The sequence below is a fragment of the Clinocottus analis genome, unplaced genomic scaffold (genome assembly GCF_023055335.1).
Source record: "Clinocottus analis isolate CAN_PGR_092001 unplaced genomic scaffold, fCliAna1.0.p SCAF_8, whole genome shotgun sequence".
NCBI classification, from domain to species: domain Eukaryota; kingdom Metazoa; phylum Chordata; class Actinopteri; order Perciformes; family Cottidae; genus Clinocottus; species Clinocottus analis.
This window is the reverse complement of record NW_027176240.1, coordinates 12,296,397-12,314,493: the sequence shown is the minus strand read 5'-3', so window position 1 is coordinate 12,314,493 and position 18,097 is coordinate 12,296,397. Positions and strand designations below refer to the sequence as shown.

At 39.6% G+C, this 18,097-nt stretch overlaps 1 protein-coding gene across 1 annotated transcript in view; it reads left to right on the top strand.

Moving 5' to 3' along the window:
• eys (eyes shut homolog) overlaps positions 1-18,097 on the top strand; it is a 147,732-nt gene that overhangs the window by 124,914 nt on the left and 4,721 nt on the right. The window contains exons 42-46 of the mRNA XM_068567429.1: positions 2,607-2,830; positions 10,968-11,140; positions 15,392-15,574; positions 16,770-16,936; positions 17,479-17,623. Of these exons, the coding sequence (XP_068423530.1) occupies positions 2,607-2,830; positions 10,968-11,140; positions 15,392-15,574; positions 16,770-16,936; positions 17,479-17,623 (892 nt within the window). The remainder of the gene's footprint in view (positions 1-2,606; positions 2,831-10,967; positions 11,141-15,391; positions 15,575-16,769; positions 16,937-17,478; positions 17,624-18,097) is intronic.

The following is an 18,097-nucleotide window of genomic DNA, read 5'->3' as shown; positions in this document are numbered from 1 at the left end:
AATATAAAAGTGTTTACACACACACACACACACACACACACAAATAAATAAATAAAACATTCATTACAAGCATCTTTTCTACAATTGATTGCGAGTTAACTTTAATCGGGACTAGTGTCTAATCATTATTTACACATACTGAAAACATGCATTTTTTATTTTAGTTTGCACTCAACGCAAGTCAAATTTGAATCAAAAGAGATATTTACACAAATTATGATCACCAGTGCAGTGCCCATTCAAAACACACATGCCTGTTTAGAAGGAGGCGCATAATTATCTTGCTTTCAAAGTCTCACTGCCACATTTTGAACTAAGGTCGAGGTCATAAAGCGAGTTTTTTAGTGCTCAATTACTAACTATTTTTGCTTGGTGATATATATTTTTATTAGGATTAAGTTACTCATTTAGACGGACACCACATGTATATTAAAACACTTTTTATAAATATAATAATAAAATGTAGTCCCGCCTTGAAATATGACGCAGAAATCAGCAAACAACACTTGTGAACGCAGTCCACTACCAAAGACATGAATATTACATCAGGGCGTCATTCAGATGGACCCTTCTCGTAAACGTGGTAAACACACTTGAAGACACCATTAAGTCGTTCTATATCAGCTCCAAAAGCTCATAGCTGGTTGTATCACATGAAATTTAGTTTAGCTTATCCTAAAAGTATCCAGCTACGGCGAAGTATTTTATTTAAATCATCTGCTTTGTTAAAGATAGTTTCACGGCCCTTAAAATTTGCACGTACATTACATACACATTGCTGCGGTCTTTTTATAGGCTTTAGAAAATGCATAGTATGTATGTCAAATATATAATTTAAAGCTTGCATTTATGCAATATCTCAAATAATGATGTGGTCTGACACCTTCTACTGCAGCTGTCCAACACTTTTTCTCGAATGTAGACGTGTGTCATTATGAATGTTACATTGTAGGGACATCAAAGTCTGAGTTATGATGACTGCTTGTATTTAACCAAGACTGATATGAAATTAAAAATGTCAAGATTCAGTGTAATTTGATATTTTGACAGTTGCTGGTAAAACCCATCTTTTCTATATGGGATTTGTATTCTATACTGTAATCAATACAAAATTGGATATAAAAAGCAGAGCTTTGAAAATGCACCTTGAAGACCCACATAAGTAAGATATATTGTCACAGTTCAACTCTATTACTCTCACCTGCCCACCCTACTGCACTCACTCCCTTCTGTATGACCTCGTCAGCTCAATCACTCTCACCTGCTCACTCTGCTGCACTCACCTAATCAGCTCATTCAGAGCACCTGGTAGTCCAACTCGCCCCATCAGCTTATGCTCTTCACCTGTTAGTCACACCCATCTCGTCAGCTCCATCACTCTCACCTGTCTTCTCTGCCGCACCTACTCCCTCCAGTATATAGGCCCCTCCCTCTGATAAGCCCCAGCTTCACTCATGCTCACTGCCAGGTCTTTCTTTACATCTAACTCCCTTTAGTTCCTGTGGGCCTTTTTCATTGTAAACAGATCCTGGACTGTTTGTGTATCGTGAGGTCTGTCAGGGATAAAGCTTGTCGAAACGATTCACAGACTCTGTTGTACTTCATCTGGATCCTTCCACCCCCCCCCCCCCCCCTCCCCGTTACATATATTTCATAGATGCGCAGCCTCCCTTGACAATCATTTCTGTTGACCTTTTAGTACATGACATGAAACACCTGCATTGTTAAAGTAAGGTATTGCATATTATAGTGAGCCTCAATATGAAATCCAGTACTCATATCTGCATATTCTTATTATTATAGAAATTAGGATAAATTGCTGAATTTAAAGGAAATACATTTACTCTATTCCTTACTAACTATTCATACATGAAACCTCACTTTGACTTTTTTTTTTAAATCCACTATCAGCAGGTTACATAATTTCCAGGAATGTGTAATGAAGCTGTGATAAATGTTGATTTTTCTTTCATAAATAAATTATTATGTATGGCGTGAGCAGGAAAGTGTTATGTAAACCTTCCGGATAGAAAATATTCATCTGAACATCCGGAGGTCACCGCTTCAAATCAAATGTATGTTTTAAGTGCTAATATGAGACGGTCTTGCGCTACTTTCTTTGTGCAGCTCTGCTTTGGTTGCAGACACAATTATGCCTCACTTGTTAAATTGACCGTTAAGATACAATAAGCTGCAAGTTCACAAAATGTATCTCCATTCATTCTACCCAATTACCTCACACATTAAAAGAAGCTCGCAGACATTTTTACATATATTACCGCTCTCTTGTTGTATCAGGATGTGTATTACCATATGATGTCAGCAGAACTAAAAAATAAATGATTATAACTCCAGATTCTTGTCTAGGTCGTTCTAAAACTGCTTTAAGCTGGAGAGTAACAGAGGCTGATAGTGTTAATCCTCCTTGTTGATCTTAATATGTAGTAGGGTCCTGTTAATGTAATAATAATGTTAATATTTTCACACACAGATATTGAGGACCAGTTTTTAGTTGCACAGCTTGTACTTGAATGTAGACATATTCTGTATGATTTAGAGCTACTAAATGATAACACTGATCACTAGCTTTCCACCATTTTTTGCAGGGAACCTTTGGACCCATATTTCTTGGGGATGTTTCTTCCCAGTGGGAGATGTATGACGGGAGTGCAAAGGGAGCGAGGAGATTCATTGGATGTATCAGGGAACTTCAGGTCAACTCCAAAGAGATTTACCTGGTGGGCGAAGCAGTGAGAGGGCGAAACATCAAGGACTGTGACCCGCCTGTATGCCAACATCTTCCCTGTCGTAACGGAGGAACTTGTGTCAGGTACGAGGTCACCTTTTACACCAAGAAAAAAAATACTAAACTGCCTTTTGAACTTCAAAGCCATTAAGTAATATACAATACACATTATATAATTCATTTTTATTCCGTAGTAACGCATTAACATGCCAGACTCCATAATCACTTCAGAAATTAGGTGAATTGTAGCTGATTTAATAAGAGTGTGAGATCCTTTCATGTGCCCAACAAAAGAAAGAAGAGTTCACTGGATTGTGTATGCTATAAACCAAAAAGTATTTTTTTAAATGTGGAATGAATGACAGAGTCATTACATCTCCATGTTAGACCTGCTGTTTCCTCATGCCCACGTGGTTCAGTATGAAGGAGGACTGTCAGAGCGGATTGTTTCTAATGTAGGAGTATATATTCCAGTCTAAATTGTTTTCCCCAATCTCTAAAAACATGAATGGAGTTATGGTTGTGCAATGGGAACTCTGAGTCAACACTAACTCAGCTAGCAAGATATAGTAAAAATGACAGTTTCGGCAACAGCTCCTCTTCCCAGCACCAACCATTTCTAAATGCACAACTGTTCAGTTTTCAATCTTATTTTATCTGTATTGGACTAGTTTCAATGTAGGCTTACTTAGTGTGTACTGCGAAGTATTGGACTCGGACTCAGCAGAAAATCTATACATTGATTGTTAATTGCAACAAATGGTGGAGTTGTAATACAAATTATGAAACGTTTTGGTAAAATGGCCCTTCAGCAGTTTCTTGGCTTAAAAATGGAGAACATGTATGTGAAAGCTGCTGAATAGCAAGAAATGTCCGTCAGAAGTTAATGGCGCTCAAAAACAAAGCTAAAACGAATATTGGACGTTCATTTATTCAGTAGATACTACAAGTGTCCTGGTCCTGGACTCTGGGTAAAACTCTCCTCCAATCACAAGCCTACATTTATCCACTGAAATTGTGCAAAAGCTTTACATGCAACACAACTAAATGCAGACCCCACAGTACACAAGGTAATAAGGACACAACGCTGTCGGCTATTCGCCACCCTATTCAACGAGTGGTGTAGGAGCGACAGAGCCCTCTTGGTAGAGTACTCCATCTGTGCTTATAGAACTAGGGTTACCTTTGTGTAAACTTGCACAGGCCCTCTGCTGGACTTTATGTACTGTGGGTTTAGTCCGATAAAAGCACACCATGCCGCGACATAGATCAACCCGAGCACACGGATTGACAGCTGAGTAGTAGGGGGCCCCAGCCCACCAAGCTAGTACGCAACTGAACTAGGTAGAGCCATAGCCGAGACCTCCAGTGGTCTAACAGACCGGCAGTAGACACCCTGCACTCATATTCTCCGGGTCATCATGAGACAAGGAAACAAGCAGGAAGTACACAGCTGTGCAGCACGCCTGATGGGAGCAGTACTTTCAAGATAACGTGCCGACGCACAAACTGGGCAAGCAGATGTAACTCCTCCCTGTTCCCCGCAAGGGATGGAAGACAAAAGAAATCCAGCTGTAAATTCCTCGCCTTGAATTAACTCCTGAAGTGTTTTAGGAACAAGGACTTTTTTTGGTCTGAGGGTCGCTCTGCTGTGTTCACCAAGACAAGCACCTTGGGTGCAATGACAGGGCGCTCAGTTCACACACTCTTTTAGCTGAGGTCAGTGCAGGCAGCCAAGCTGTCTTGAATGAGAGCTTCCCCGTCCAAGCGGAGGCTGGCAAACCACCTCTTCAGGCGTTGCATGTGCAGCCGCCTATTTGGGTAGGCCCGGCCTGATTGGCCAGCTACGATTATGCAAGTTTTCAGTAGGCCGACGCATGCTCACAACGTGTATTACTTCTGGAGTTGAGAAGAGGATGAAGGCTTTGTGAATTAAAACAATTATTTTTGTTCTTGCATGACATTAATTTAACACAGAAAGATGTAACAATTCTTCAGATGGTCTACTAAAAGAAGGATTATACAAATTCCTTGAGTAGCAGTACATGAAAGGAGAAACTTAGTCATGTCCTGTTCCTTCACACTTCCCAAATCTACAGTATTTTCATTGCCCAGTAAAGGCAATCCATGGGCCAAATATGTGAGGATCCGTTCTCCCTTCATCTTTCTGTAGTACAGCTCATCAGACTGCCATCACACACCACTTACCAGCAGTTTTGACAATCTTTCTAAGTATGCATTAACTGCATATGATGCTCTTTCACCTAAGGTAATCCAGAAAAGAGCTGCTCTAAATGTCTTCTTCATTGTGTTATGACACTGTCAATTAACAGTTGCTATTATTAAACAGAAAATGAAAAGGGGCAGCGAGAATATTGGAATAGGAATGGCTCTAAGCATACCAATTAAGAGTCGTGGCATTGTGGTCACATTGGCTTGTCATGTTCGAAAGAGTGCACCTTGCAATTATCTTTGTGATGAATATGTGTTAATGCAGTATCCTCTTGAACTACACAGCATGCAGGGGTCATCGGGAGTGCATAGAGCTCTCTTCATTCATTTAGTCGCCCCAGATTGCTCTGTCACAACATAATAGGATGAAAAAAGAATTTGATTTGGGGTTCAGTTGCGGTGATATTGGCGCTGTCCCCTTTTCATGTGTTTTTTGGTTCACTTAGGCATGTAGATATATCGATATTAAACCTAAGAGGATAATGGCTTGTGGTTGTCGGATGAAGCATAAATATTAGGTATTTAAGTGGGGAAAGTAGGGAAAAAGCTGGGCTCTTAGGACCTGCTGTAAGGACTACGGCCGTCTTGTTCTTTGGTGCCAGCTCTATAATGCTGGATATCTGTGTAATGTATAAACCTCAGCTGCAGGTTGTTCAGACCATGTCATTAGACTGACTGCGTATACAGCAGATGGAAATATTAATGTGTAAATGGTTTCCAAGGGACACACGTCTATGTGTTAGTACCTTGCCGTCGCTCTGTAACAAATAAGACCTTTAGAAATAAGAAAAGATTATTTCATCAGAGGAAAATTAACAGCTGTATTTATACAGCCAGATAGTTATTTATGTAATCCCAAAATGTATCTCCCAATTAGAGAAAAATACATAGAACTGCATAACCCCTTTGTAATCTGCATGCAAACACACTGGTGTACATGTGACCAGTCATAGTGGGTGTAGTGTGAAGAGTATGTCTTATGTTTGACACATCTGTGACGGTTGCAAGTGTAGGAGCAAGTGGCTGTAACCTGCAGGATGTCTGTGGTTATGGCATGGGGAGTAGGAATTCAAACTATCTATATTGCACCCAGCAATGTTCAGTTTCTTGTTTCTTTAAAATTGTCTAAGAAGTAATTGGGAGACATAAAAACATAGGACCAATATTGACTCTCCTTTTAGCTCAGTTTTTGGTCTGTGCCAACTCCAGAGTAAAAAGGAATCGCTTTGTAGCTGCTAAACACTACACTAAGTTCACGGTATTTCATTTTCTTTGTCTTATATTTATGTTGAGCAGGTAGTATATAAGAGTGGTGAGAGAGAGAGACAAAAACCTAAAGGGATTAACTGAAAGACTTGGGTCCATCACTAATACTGACACCTTTCACACACACTCATTGTTAATGTAAAAATGTTATCCCTGCTTTATATGTGATGTCCTCATTAATGTGAATTGTATGAATAGATTCACATTTGTTACTGAGGAGAAAATGGACAAGTGCTCTCACACTGACGGGGAGCAGGAATCATGTCGCCTGGGCTACTTTGCTAATTGGCTGCAGTAGAGATGGTGCCTTGCTCATCCTGTGATGGTCCGGCTCTGGCGGCCCACAAACCTCCACAGCGAATTCTCCCAGTGCTCCATTTTACTGCCTGCAAGCGTTCTTCACAAAGAAAGTGAAACCAATTTTACCTTAATCAGAGCTTCAGCTATACTTGTTTCAAAGTACCGATAAAATAACTCAAGGTCCAAGAAACAATTATTTTAATTCACCATGAGAAACAAACATGGCTATCGTCCCGTGTGCGTTAGCAGTCCCTAAAGTAGTTTCCAGACAAAACTTGCTCATTACAGAGTTTATCCCATAATGTCATTGAATTTTGGAGGACGAATGCTTTCAGAACGAACTGTGCTATAGTGTTTTTTAGCCAAATTGGCCATTATTTTTTATACATGGACATGTTCTTGTTTAAAAATGAGTTACTTTGTAACCTTGACATACTTAGAAGTAGCTGATAATAATTGTAAATATAAAGGGACTTGGACGAGTCTCACGTGACTCGATAGGAAAAAATACAGACACAGGAAATGCTTCTGCCTTTTGGATTTCATTCATTAGAGTACAACTACTTAATTACATTAAAAATAATGACAATAAAGGAACATGACAACTACTTGAACATTGAGCCCTACTTTTCTTTTTAATATCTGGACGTATGAAGTGTGTTGTTCTGATAACCAGCTTCATGAGGTTTGATTGAATGAGGCACGTAGTCTCAAAATTAATTAGTTGACAAAAAATATATATTTTCTTGTGATTATTATACAGATGTGTCTACAGTGCTATTTCTAGGTCATCAGCAGACATACAGCTATCTGCAAAAAGCAAGATTCTTGACTGCAATATAAGTAACTTGATAAGAAAAGTGTGTGTGTGTGTGTGTGTGTGTGTGTGTGTGTGTGTGTGTGTGTGTGTGTGTGTGTATTTGTTTGTTTGATCGTGTATGTGCTGGCATACAGACACACATTAATTAAGCCATCATCTGCAGATGTTTTTTGTGCAACATATTGTGAGGAAAATATGTTCTTTACAGTGAAGAGACAAAAACGTCATGTTATTTTATTCTTCCAGCACAAACCAGCCTTCGACATTCTCCCCATTTTTTATTTAATAGCTGTATTTCGTTTCCCTTCAGACTTGTTTTTTGTCTTGCACCCCGTCGTCATGTCAGTGATAGTTTGAGCTGTTTTCTTTGGTCTCCTTCCATCTTTTAAATCCTATTTCAGTTTTGGTTCCAACAATAACATAGCTCAACATCTTGCATATTTTTTGTCTTGGCACTTTTTACGTCTGTTTTATAGAAATAGGTGGAACATTCGGCCGGATGAAGGCTTGCTGGTGACTCAGTGAGAGAAGAGACCAGTGAGAGGTGCTACAGAACAGCCGTAGAGGACAGATTCTTACTCGAGTCTGAAGCAAATAAATATCATCTTGTATAAATTCATCCATCTGAACCCATGTCAGTGAAGAAATGTTAAATCATAATACCACATTTGTACTTCCGAGACATGAAGGCAATGCAGGTTATTTAAGGACTGTGTTTTGTAAGGTATGATATGAAGTTTTTTTCCTTTTTTTCAGTAAAATAAATGCCTTGAATAAATGCACTGGCACATTTGAAACGTGTAGCGTTTTAAACATGGTAGTATAAGTGTTTCAGAAAAGCACAGCTTCTGCAAAGTGCCGTGTGCTCCAGGTTGAACCTTAGAACATACTATCTGATCCTTGAGAGAAATGTTCCCTCGTGCGTCATGCCTTCTTTCTATAAGGATTTCCTTTCAAGTACCATCTAATATGGTTTTCTATGGCGGTATATTTTAAAAGACTCTGTGATGGAGGCTCGCCCTTCTTCACCGACAATGAAGTGTTTGCGGCGGTGGCTGAAAGAGGTCAGGGACATATCGGAGCCTGGCTGCGTCATGTGAATGCCATGTGTAAATTCCATTTCATCCTTCTGCTCATATTGAAAGTCAGATGACAAATAATTGAGTCAGGAAGCAGCCTTCTTTCAGATGATTTTCCCTCCCACACATTGAGAATTACAGTGTTTCGAGCGTAACGGTGTCCAATTGGCTGTTTACAATACTGGAAAGCAAATAGCATTTCAGTACCAAAGCATTTTTTCTCTATAAATAATATCTGCAAAACACAGAGGTCTTTTTTATTTTAACAAAGGATGAAGTGGGCTAAACGCTTTCAACCCGAGAACTAAAGACTGCCATGGCAGCAGCGCCTCATCAGAGTCTTACTGTAGAAGTGTATTTGCAAACTGACAAGCACTTGAAAGAAGCGTTCTGTAAATAACTTACAAGGGAGGACATCTGAGAAATGCATATGGCCGCACAGCTTATTGTTCCGGCTGACAGGGATATCATAAACTCACTGGTCAATTATTCATACTTTTGTCTGGTACTCATTAGATTAAAAATGTAGGGCTCCTTAATATTTTATCCAACCTGTGTGCTGCAGTGGTGCAGTCTGTGAATAGCGTGAGATATGACTCAACAACTTCATGCATTTGTGATTAACGAATTAAAATTAGTCTGCAAACATTACAACAATTACATAATCAAAGTGATTGCCTCAGCTAAATTAATATAACCTTGTGTCATCCCACAGATTGCGTTATTTGATGAGACCAATTCAAACTCAAGTGTTTTCAAATATCCTCCTGTGCCTCTTCTATCTACACTTAACCTGAAATATATGCTGCCTGTTTTAAGTGCTTGTATACAAGTCATTTGACAATTCATCTTTCGTGGTTTATCTTCCCTTATATCACCATATATGTGGTTTTGTTTTTCTGTTTGTTTCAGGATTAATGATCAGATATGTGTATCTCTTGCAAACACAAACATAGTCAGGCAACTTGCTCAACTGATTCGTATCTGTCCTGTTGATTATATGCTGCTTTCACTTGTATTTATTTTATATTACCATTTTGTTTAAAGGAATATCCTTTAAAGCCCCCGTCCACATAAGCATGTTTAAAACGGGCCATAGAGGCATGAATATCTTGCCTTTGAAATGTGCCTGTTATATAGAATGTGTGTACATGATCTAATGTTGTTTCAATCTCCAGCATGATATGATATAACATGAGCAGAATATGTTTATAGTGATTATACATCTATAGTAGCTTACTTGTAAAGTCATTCATCTATACATTTTTATCCTCTAAGACTCTTACAGGTCTCTTACAAAGGTCTCTTACAACTAGCAGAAAAATAATTTAATTTGTGTATTTTCTATAGTATCTTATTCCAATGCAGACTGGAGTCTTGGAGCCCTGCGTCAACTGCAGTCTGATAGCGGATGGAGAAACGTATATTCATACATTCACACCTAACAGCAATTCACTGATCCTGCATGTTTGACTGGGAAAGGAAACTGGAGGAAATCCCAAGCAATGTGTGTGTGTCACCAACACTTAAAAACAAACACTAACTCACAAAGCAGGGGACACATTAGCTCTACTCAAAGCTTTGAAACATTGCGACAGCACCAGGAGGTGTTCCATTATATATTTGATTCTTCCTCTTGCAGCTTGTCAAAGATTATACAAATGACAGAGCCTGTTCAGTTCAACGTGTGTGTGATTATTTTGAAAAGAATAGTGTCAGTGTGTAGCAGTGTATTGTGCCTAAAAATGTCTCAGAATTGACATTAGCAGCCTTTTAATAATCATACACTGCTGGTAGATATTTATACTGCATTATAAAATCATCCTTTTGTACTTCAATACAGTCATATCTAACAATGCTCAACTCCAGAGACAGAATGTAAATATTTTATTTGAAGAAGCTAGTTTCTCAATGAGCAAAATGTATCCTGCAGTGCTGCTGCTCAAAACAATTATTAATTTATAGATTTGGAACCCCACCAATGCTTCCTCTATCTGATAATATACCTTTCAAAGTTGTGCACATCTTAGTGCCTGTTAGAAATACCCTGTCTGGATATTACTCTGCATGCTAGATCACCTTCCTGTTCTTGTCTAGAGAGGAAGCGCACGCATATAAATAGAGGAACAAAGACATTCAAAATCTAGTACAATGTCTGGTTATAAGTTTTCTGACAGGCAACTCATCGTCTGCTTTCAGCTGTTTTTTTCCAGGTTGTGTGTGTTTATCTTTACCAAGAAACACGTGAAGTCATTCCTGCCTCTGCAGTAGCTCCCACTATCCACACATTTACTCAAATGCTTGCGTTTCAGCAGACCTCATACATCACATGTATGCCATCAGGCTGGGCACATTTACTCTCAGCGTCTTTCCAAATCTTTCATGCAGCACAGGGTGTTTTATCATTATCTCCCTGTTTTGCTGGCCTCAGCGTGAGCTTGTAAAGCATCTGGACGTGCTGCAATATCATAGTCCATTTTCACCTCTGGCCTAATGATCTCTCCCTCTCTGTCTACTCGTTTAGTGATGCCGAGGATTGGTTCTGCGAGTGCCCTCCGCTTTACACCGGCCGGCTGTGCCAGTTCAATGCTTGTGAGCGCAACCCCTGCGGTCACGGAGCCACATGCATCCCAAAGTCTCCATTGGAGGCCATATGTCTCTGCCCCTACGGACGGCAAGGTCTACTGTGTGAGGAACGTAAGTGTCACAAAAGAAGCGCTCCACACAGATAGAGCAGTCGCGCAGATTTAGCAGCTTTATGACGATGTTGATCCGAAAACAGTTGTTGAATGAGAGCCCTGAGCAGTCGGGAGAGGAGTCTCTTGTTAAGTAAAGGGATTAATAAAACAAAATTGTGCTGAAAACAGCAAAAACCTTTTCCTCCAGCAATATAGTCAGATCATCAAGGCAAAACTTTCGGCTGCTTAACTGAATATTCCAAAAGACTCTTTTTAGTTCATAAGATCTTATTTTCCAACACCTTTCAGCAATGAAGCTCAAAGCAACTTTTCTAATGAACATTTCTTTAAAGATGTCAGGCTGTACAGCTAGGCACTGATGTGTTCTCACATTACCAGAATGTCACGTTAGCTTGCTGTTACTTCTGCCTTGATGTGGTTATTATTATTATTTTCCATTTCATCACAGGCTAGCTTGTGCTATGTCACAATAACTTTCTCTTTCTATCACACAACTTCTCAGCCATAAAAAAAGGTGATTTGGCTGGCGAACAAATACTTGTGAAAATTTCTGAGCTGTTCTCATTATGACTGTTGTTCAGATCATTTTACAAACATCTTGCAATGACCTCACAATGGAAACTGTGTTACATACTGAAACACAAAAACAGACCACAATACAGGTAGCCTACACCAATACAGCAATCATTTGAAAATGTATCTGCAGTTGGAGAAGGACTAGTGGAACAAATAACCTGTGTTTGCATTTGTGTTTCATTATGTTGTGCTTATGGTGCATTTACACCAAAAGACAAAAGAGTTGTAAATAATTTGGGCAAGTAGATTTCATGTTAAGTCAATGCACAGACAAGAACAGTGAAAAGGCGAATTTTCCGCCGAGCGGTGCGAATGAGGCAAAAAAGCGTCTGCTTTTTCGGTGGAGTTTAAATATTCCAACTCGGGTGAAAAATTTGCCGGACGCGTGGTTGCAAAAGCCAATCAGCATTGAGATGCTCCGCCCGGCATTAGTGCTTATCATGTTAGCATTGTCATTGTAACTCTGCTAGCAGGCTGCCATTCAGCTCAAAGCGCTGCAGCTTCTGGGCGGCCGGCATGACTGCCGACTCTTTTTTACATGTGTACTCAAACTCGTTAAATTAGGCAGTCGCATACAGCTAATAGTTTAGGTTGACCAAGCAGTTGTAGAAAATGACGATTCCTGTTTTAAAGGCATTCAAGTGTGGTTTTAAGTGTCCATTCTATGATTGCAAACAGTAATACCATGAGAGCGAGGAGCTTCACAGATTGTGGTTCAAGGGAATGAAGGGCTTTGCTCGACTAAATTGGCTGTAAGAGCAGCGGGGTGCCTGGCATAGTCGCTGAGTTTGCTGCAGCTTCTTGACGGACTCTCCGCACCCACATCCCACACAGTAATCTAACCTTTCAGTGTCAAAATAAGTATATGGCTGACATTTGATTTTAATCCTGATAACATCGGATAAGATCAGAGTCAAAGCTGATCACTTCTAAGGTCCTCTGCCTTTCTGGTCTTTTTTAGCATGCTACTTGGTGCACTTTTCCTCTTACAGAATACAGTCAGTGAGAGGATGGCAATTGTCTTTATTTGAGAACGTTCTAAAGTTGTTTGTCCAGCAGTGAAACATTTTTATCTAAATACAAGATGTTTAGTTCAGTTCCCATGTGCACTTTAGTAGATAAGATTGGTCTATGAACTAGCAGGAAAGGGAAGACTAGGATGTGCTATTGATGCTGAAATGCCTCAAGACTCGAGCTCATGAAACATTAATGACTATTTAAATGACTTCACTCAGAAGTGGTAATGGTTTACCTTTGTATAAAAAGTGCCTATTCCTCCTGTTAAAGTTTCATGTTTATAATTAATAGAGACAAAAAGAATAAGATACACCACACGTGAAATCTATATATATTATTACTAGTGCAGTACTACTACATATTGTTTCCTCAATTAGAGTCTATTCATCTAATGTCTTTGCAATTCATGAAAATGTTTCAAGTCGAGGGAGGATGTGTAAATTGATTCAGCAAGAGAAAATGTTGCAAGAAAACATAATACAAATCAGATAACTGTAAAAATACCACAAAACAATCGTTTCATACATTTCATACAATCCATTTTCAATGCTTTTAACGTGTTCTTGAACACGGAGCATTATTATTCAGCATCAGTAAAGTATTGATTTCGTGAAGTTTCTGTTAACTGTGCATTTTTGCCGAGCATGAAAGGTCTATAATTCTGTATCTCTAACTCAGCAGAGCTGTTTTCGGCTGCTCAGTGGCAGCCAAGATGCACATCATATACTTATATACATATTTTTATTTTCAGAATGCATATCACAATCTGGCGCTGAACGTCAGTCTGTTTTTCTTCTGCTGCTCCTGTTGGTTTGCTCCACGTTACACAAATTATACCAGCAAAGTGGAAATGCTGAGAGTGTGGCGTTATAATGGAAAGATGGTTGCATTGATGATTTTTCTATTTGAAACTATAAATAGGAACAAACAACTATATTGCATACCAATACACCTCCTGATTTCTGTGGATTGTATTCACATGTCATATATAAGCTAGTGGCTATCTGTGTGATGGTTGAAGGAATAAAATGAGGAACGGAAACCTCAAGATTTACTCTGTAATTCACTGTTACAATAACCTCCGACATCCCAAGAGTGATTATAGACCTTTGTGGATTTAAATGAATGGTGTTCAGCTCACCCAAAAGTAACTCATAATAACTAAACCTTTTTTTACAGGCTCATAGTGGCTGAATGAGATTACACCTGCCCGCAGGACCAGTCTAAATGATGGACCTATAAACGCTCACGGTGTCTGTTGTATAAGATGTTTAGGTGGGGGTTTTAATTGAGAAATTACAGAAAAATCACAACGCCCATTAAATTAATGATGTGTTAGTGTTTGTTGGGACTGTGTCAGAGAGGTGTCGATTCAACTCTTTGTCACACTCCTGTCTACTTGTCCCACATAAAACAACCCCAAGGAAACAAAGCCTGACAATAAAAGCAACGTAAACATTACAAACGGGGGCTTCAAGTTTCGACTTCGGGTCTCACTTCTGTGAATAACACGACCCTCACACATTTAGAAACCAACACCGTGGTCCATGATATTATGTGCGCTGCTTGTACACAAGTTATATGACACAGATACAAATAGGCACTCAAATTAAGTTTATAAATAAATCTGTTTCGGTTAGAAATTCTGAAATCAAATTTTATTTAATATAAAACAATACATCACTATTTATAATAACATCATCTGTATTCATTACTGGTCATCTAAAATGTGCAGATATCAGTGTAAATCAGTTCAGACTTATTTCATTTGTACAGTATGCTCAAGGGTAATTTGTCCATGAACAGAGTAAATAGCTTCCTACAAACACACTCAAGGTCATTTAATTTTGTATTAATGGCTGACATGTTTGTCTGCGCTCAGTTATTACAAGGCATGAAGCTGATCATGTGTATGATCAATTCAAACTCACACTGCAGCTGGAAGCAGCCGTTACAGTTCAGTCAGTGAAACAATAGGCAAATGCAGCTCTGCCAGATAGGGATGACAACAGAAGCATTTCTAGCTTTATTAATATTTTAGCAGCCAAACAGAGCTGAAGGGGAGCTGTGAACCCCTCTTAGCCATCGCCTTGGGCTGCCGAAGAATATGCAAGGTGTTGAAGAAGAGCAGTTTTTTGTGTGAATGCTCACCGCTGTGTAAACAACAAAACGCAGCAGTATGTAATTTTGAATGAGCGTGGGGAAATTTACAGTGAATCCCAAGCGTAAAATCAAGTAGATGGCTGTGCTGAGAGGGAACACACGAGAGCATTATTGAATCAACCGTGCATTCTGAATAAGTAAACTTGGCATTGTAATTCAATATCACTAGGATCGTTGTGCCACCCTTGTGAACATTGGGTATGAAGCAGTGTGTGGTTGCCAGAATTGTCCAAAACAGCTAATGCAAAAAGAAAAGGACTGAAGAGGTGATGGTGTTTGAAAACAGGTCATCATCGAGTAGCATTCAGAAAGGAAAATATTTCACTAACCCCTGATATGTAATGTGTAGCAATAGTGCCATCTTTTGGCAACCTGTGAAGAAGATAATGAAACCTGTTCAAGTCAAACCACACAGACAAAACTCTACATGCAGCAGCTCACGCAATTTTAACACAAATGTGAAATAAATGTTCCGAATGTGTTTGTTTTGCAGCCATCAACATAACTCAAGCCAGATTCAGTGGAAGTGATGAGTTTGGTTACACTTCCTTCGTGGCTTATTCCTCCATCCCGAGCCTCAGTTTCTTCTATGAGTTCAAGCTGAAGTTCACACTCGCCAATAATTCATCTGCCGTGAAAGACAACCTGCTGCTGTTCGCTGGGCATAAAGGACAAGGTGAGCTCCACCTAGACATCAACACAGCCATTTAATATCATTCTGACGGTCAAATGAAAAGAGGAAAACTGCTTCGCAATGTCTCCTTAGTTGGATTTGAGTTGTCCAACTTCATTAAGGATTTTAAAAGAAGTGTTTGGAGAGATTTCACCCTCTGTGTATGGTAATGTCCTACCTAATAGATATCCAATCTCCTCTGAGATCCTCTAATCACAAGGATTCCCTAAGGATTTTCTTTCTTGGCAGATTGTGAGACATTAATAATGAGTCTTCCTGCAGTCCAGTAATTAATTGATATCCAGCTAAACTGTTATTGTTCTTGACTTTCAAAGAGCATGTTGGCAATGCTAGAATAAAACGGAGCATGTGAACCGAGCATTTCAAAGGTATCAGTTGTAATTGCATTAAACAACGTTTGATGTGTAGGTGCGATGTGATGCCGTCAGCAGCCATCACTTTTAATTAGGATCTCCCTTCTGTGAGGTCAGATTTGGTAGCAGGTAGCCGCCGTGTTATTGACACTGGATTATTTCATAAAACTATGAAGAATTATAATAAAACTATTTGAGGACCTTCTGGACTTTTTTTTGCTCTTAAGATTAAACTTTGAGGTGGAGGCAGACAACAGAAATATGAATAATGAAGAGGAGCGAGAGCAGCACTATTTAAAATGGTTCAAAGGCACAATATCAGAAGAGTTGAAATATGAGCAATTTGCATGATCGTTGGTGAAATGAAGTGGATCTTTTATTATTGGATGGCAGGGATCAAGTTACATGTAATTCAGTTACGTAACCCATCAGCTAAATGCGTCACGGCAGATAAGCCTCTGGGGGCAAAGGGCTGTTGTGTTAGGGATCCGGTGTAGCCACGACAAAGACTCCCTTTCCGTCTGCTGCTCATTGTTCACAGTCCAATAAGCAACTTCAGATGCAAGTTGAGTTAAGAGACAACATGTATGACCAGATTGTTTCATAAAGTTTACAAACAAATTTGAAACCAAGAAAAAGGGAAAACTGTCAGAATATGCATTTTAGCTATTTAAATGGAATTAGAGCAGAGAGGCAGAAATATGAAATCAAACTGAAATAAATCCTAAAGCACACAAATGTAACATGTATATTCTCGATGTTATAGATGCAGGATGAGGAAATGTGTGAGTGTATATGTCTGCGGTGCTATGCGTCTTTTCCAGGCGATGCTGGTGATGACTTCCTCGTTTTGGGACTACGAAATGGAAGAGTTTTGCATAAATTCAATCTTGGATCAGGTGTTGCAACCATAGTCAGTGATCGACTCAACCACCAGGTCAACGTTCACACCGTCACCTTTGGAAGGTCCAAGAAAACAGGATGGCTGAAGGTGATTTGGTGTTTAGAAAACGTGTTATTTTTGTCAAGCCTCTCGACCAGCTGCAATGCTCCAGACACCATTCTTTTACAATAGTGTCTCCCACTGTGGGGGTCAGGACCATCCAAGGAGGTCCCTCGGTAAAACAAGATAATCAAAGGGATAAGATAACATGTCGTGTCAGAATGGTTGCATGCTGTCTTTTTACGATTTTTATCTCTATCTCGTCAATTTCTTGGGAAATAATTAATGATTTGAGCTCTTCAGACTCCTAAACATCCTAAAAAATAAAACATTGATCGTAAAAAAAGAAGTTTGTATCTTAAGTGTCACTTAATAAATCTGCGGAAAACAGTGAGCCTCCATGAAGTCAGAAAGTCTGTCAGTTCAAAAGCATGGGCGTATGGTAGCTACTGTGGCAAATATGCTAATTGCTGCCTAAATTACTCAGTGGGCATATTCTTTTTTTTTTGTCAACTTTGGCAGATTTTTTAATAAATTGTGCTTCTAGTAAGCCTCTCGCTTTATCACTGACATTTGACTGTTTTTCTCAGCTTGACGGACAACGCAACAGAACAGGATCCACTCCAGGTCCACTGTTGGGCCTCAATGTGTTCAAGCAGCTCTTTGTTGGTGGATATAATGAGTACACTCCTGAACTGCTGCCACTTGGATCCAGGTTCCGTCATGGCTTTCTGGGTAAGGCTGCTACGACTTTATTACAGCCCAACACTGTTGTCGAGAGTTATAGCACTGGGGCCTGGAGTTTCTCCCAGTCTCTCCGTCTCTTTGTAAGCAGAGGGGAAGGTGTGTAATGAAAAAGGCAGCGACAGGCTGGACTGCTGTATTAGGCCAGAACAGAGCTTCCAGGTTGATTGTGTCCGCACCCTTTAATCGCTTCACACCCCTGTGCACTTTTTGCATTGTGTGCAAAGCCATGCCGTTGCTGATAAGTCACTTGAACAAGGGTGTCGTACAAATCACCTTTGTCCTCATCAACATCATTCAGGCCTTCTCAGGTGACCCCGTGTGGGAATGTATTCTGGAGAGCATTCATTGTGCCCGCTAATGTGCGGCGCTGTGGAGCAAAATTGCCATAACCGTAATGAAGACAACAGCTATGAATATCATCATCATAACCACGTAGAGCTCTTGTCTCTCCACTGCAGCGAT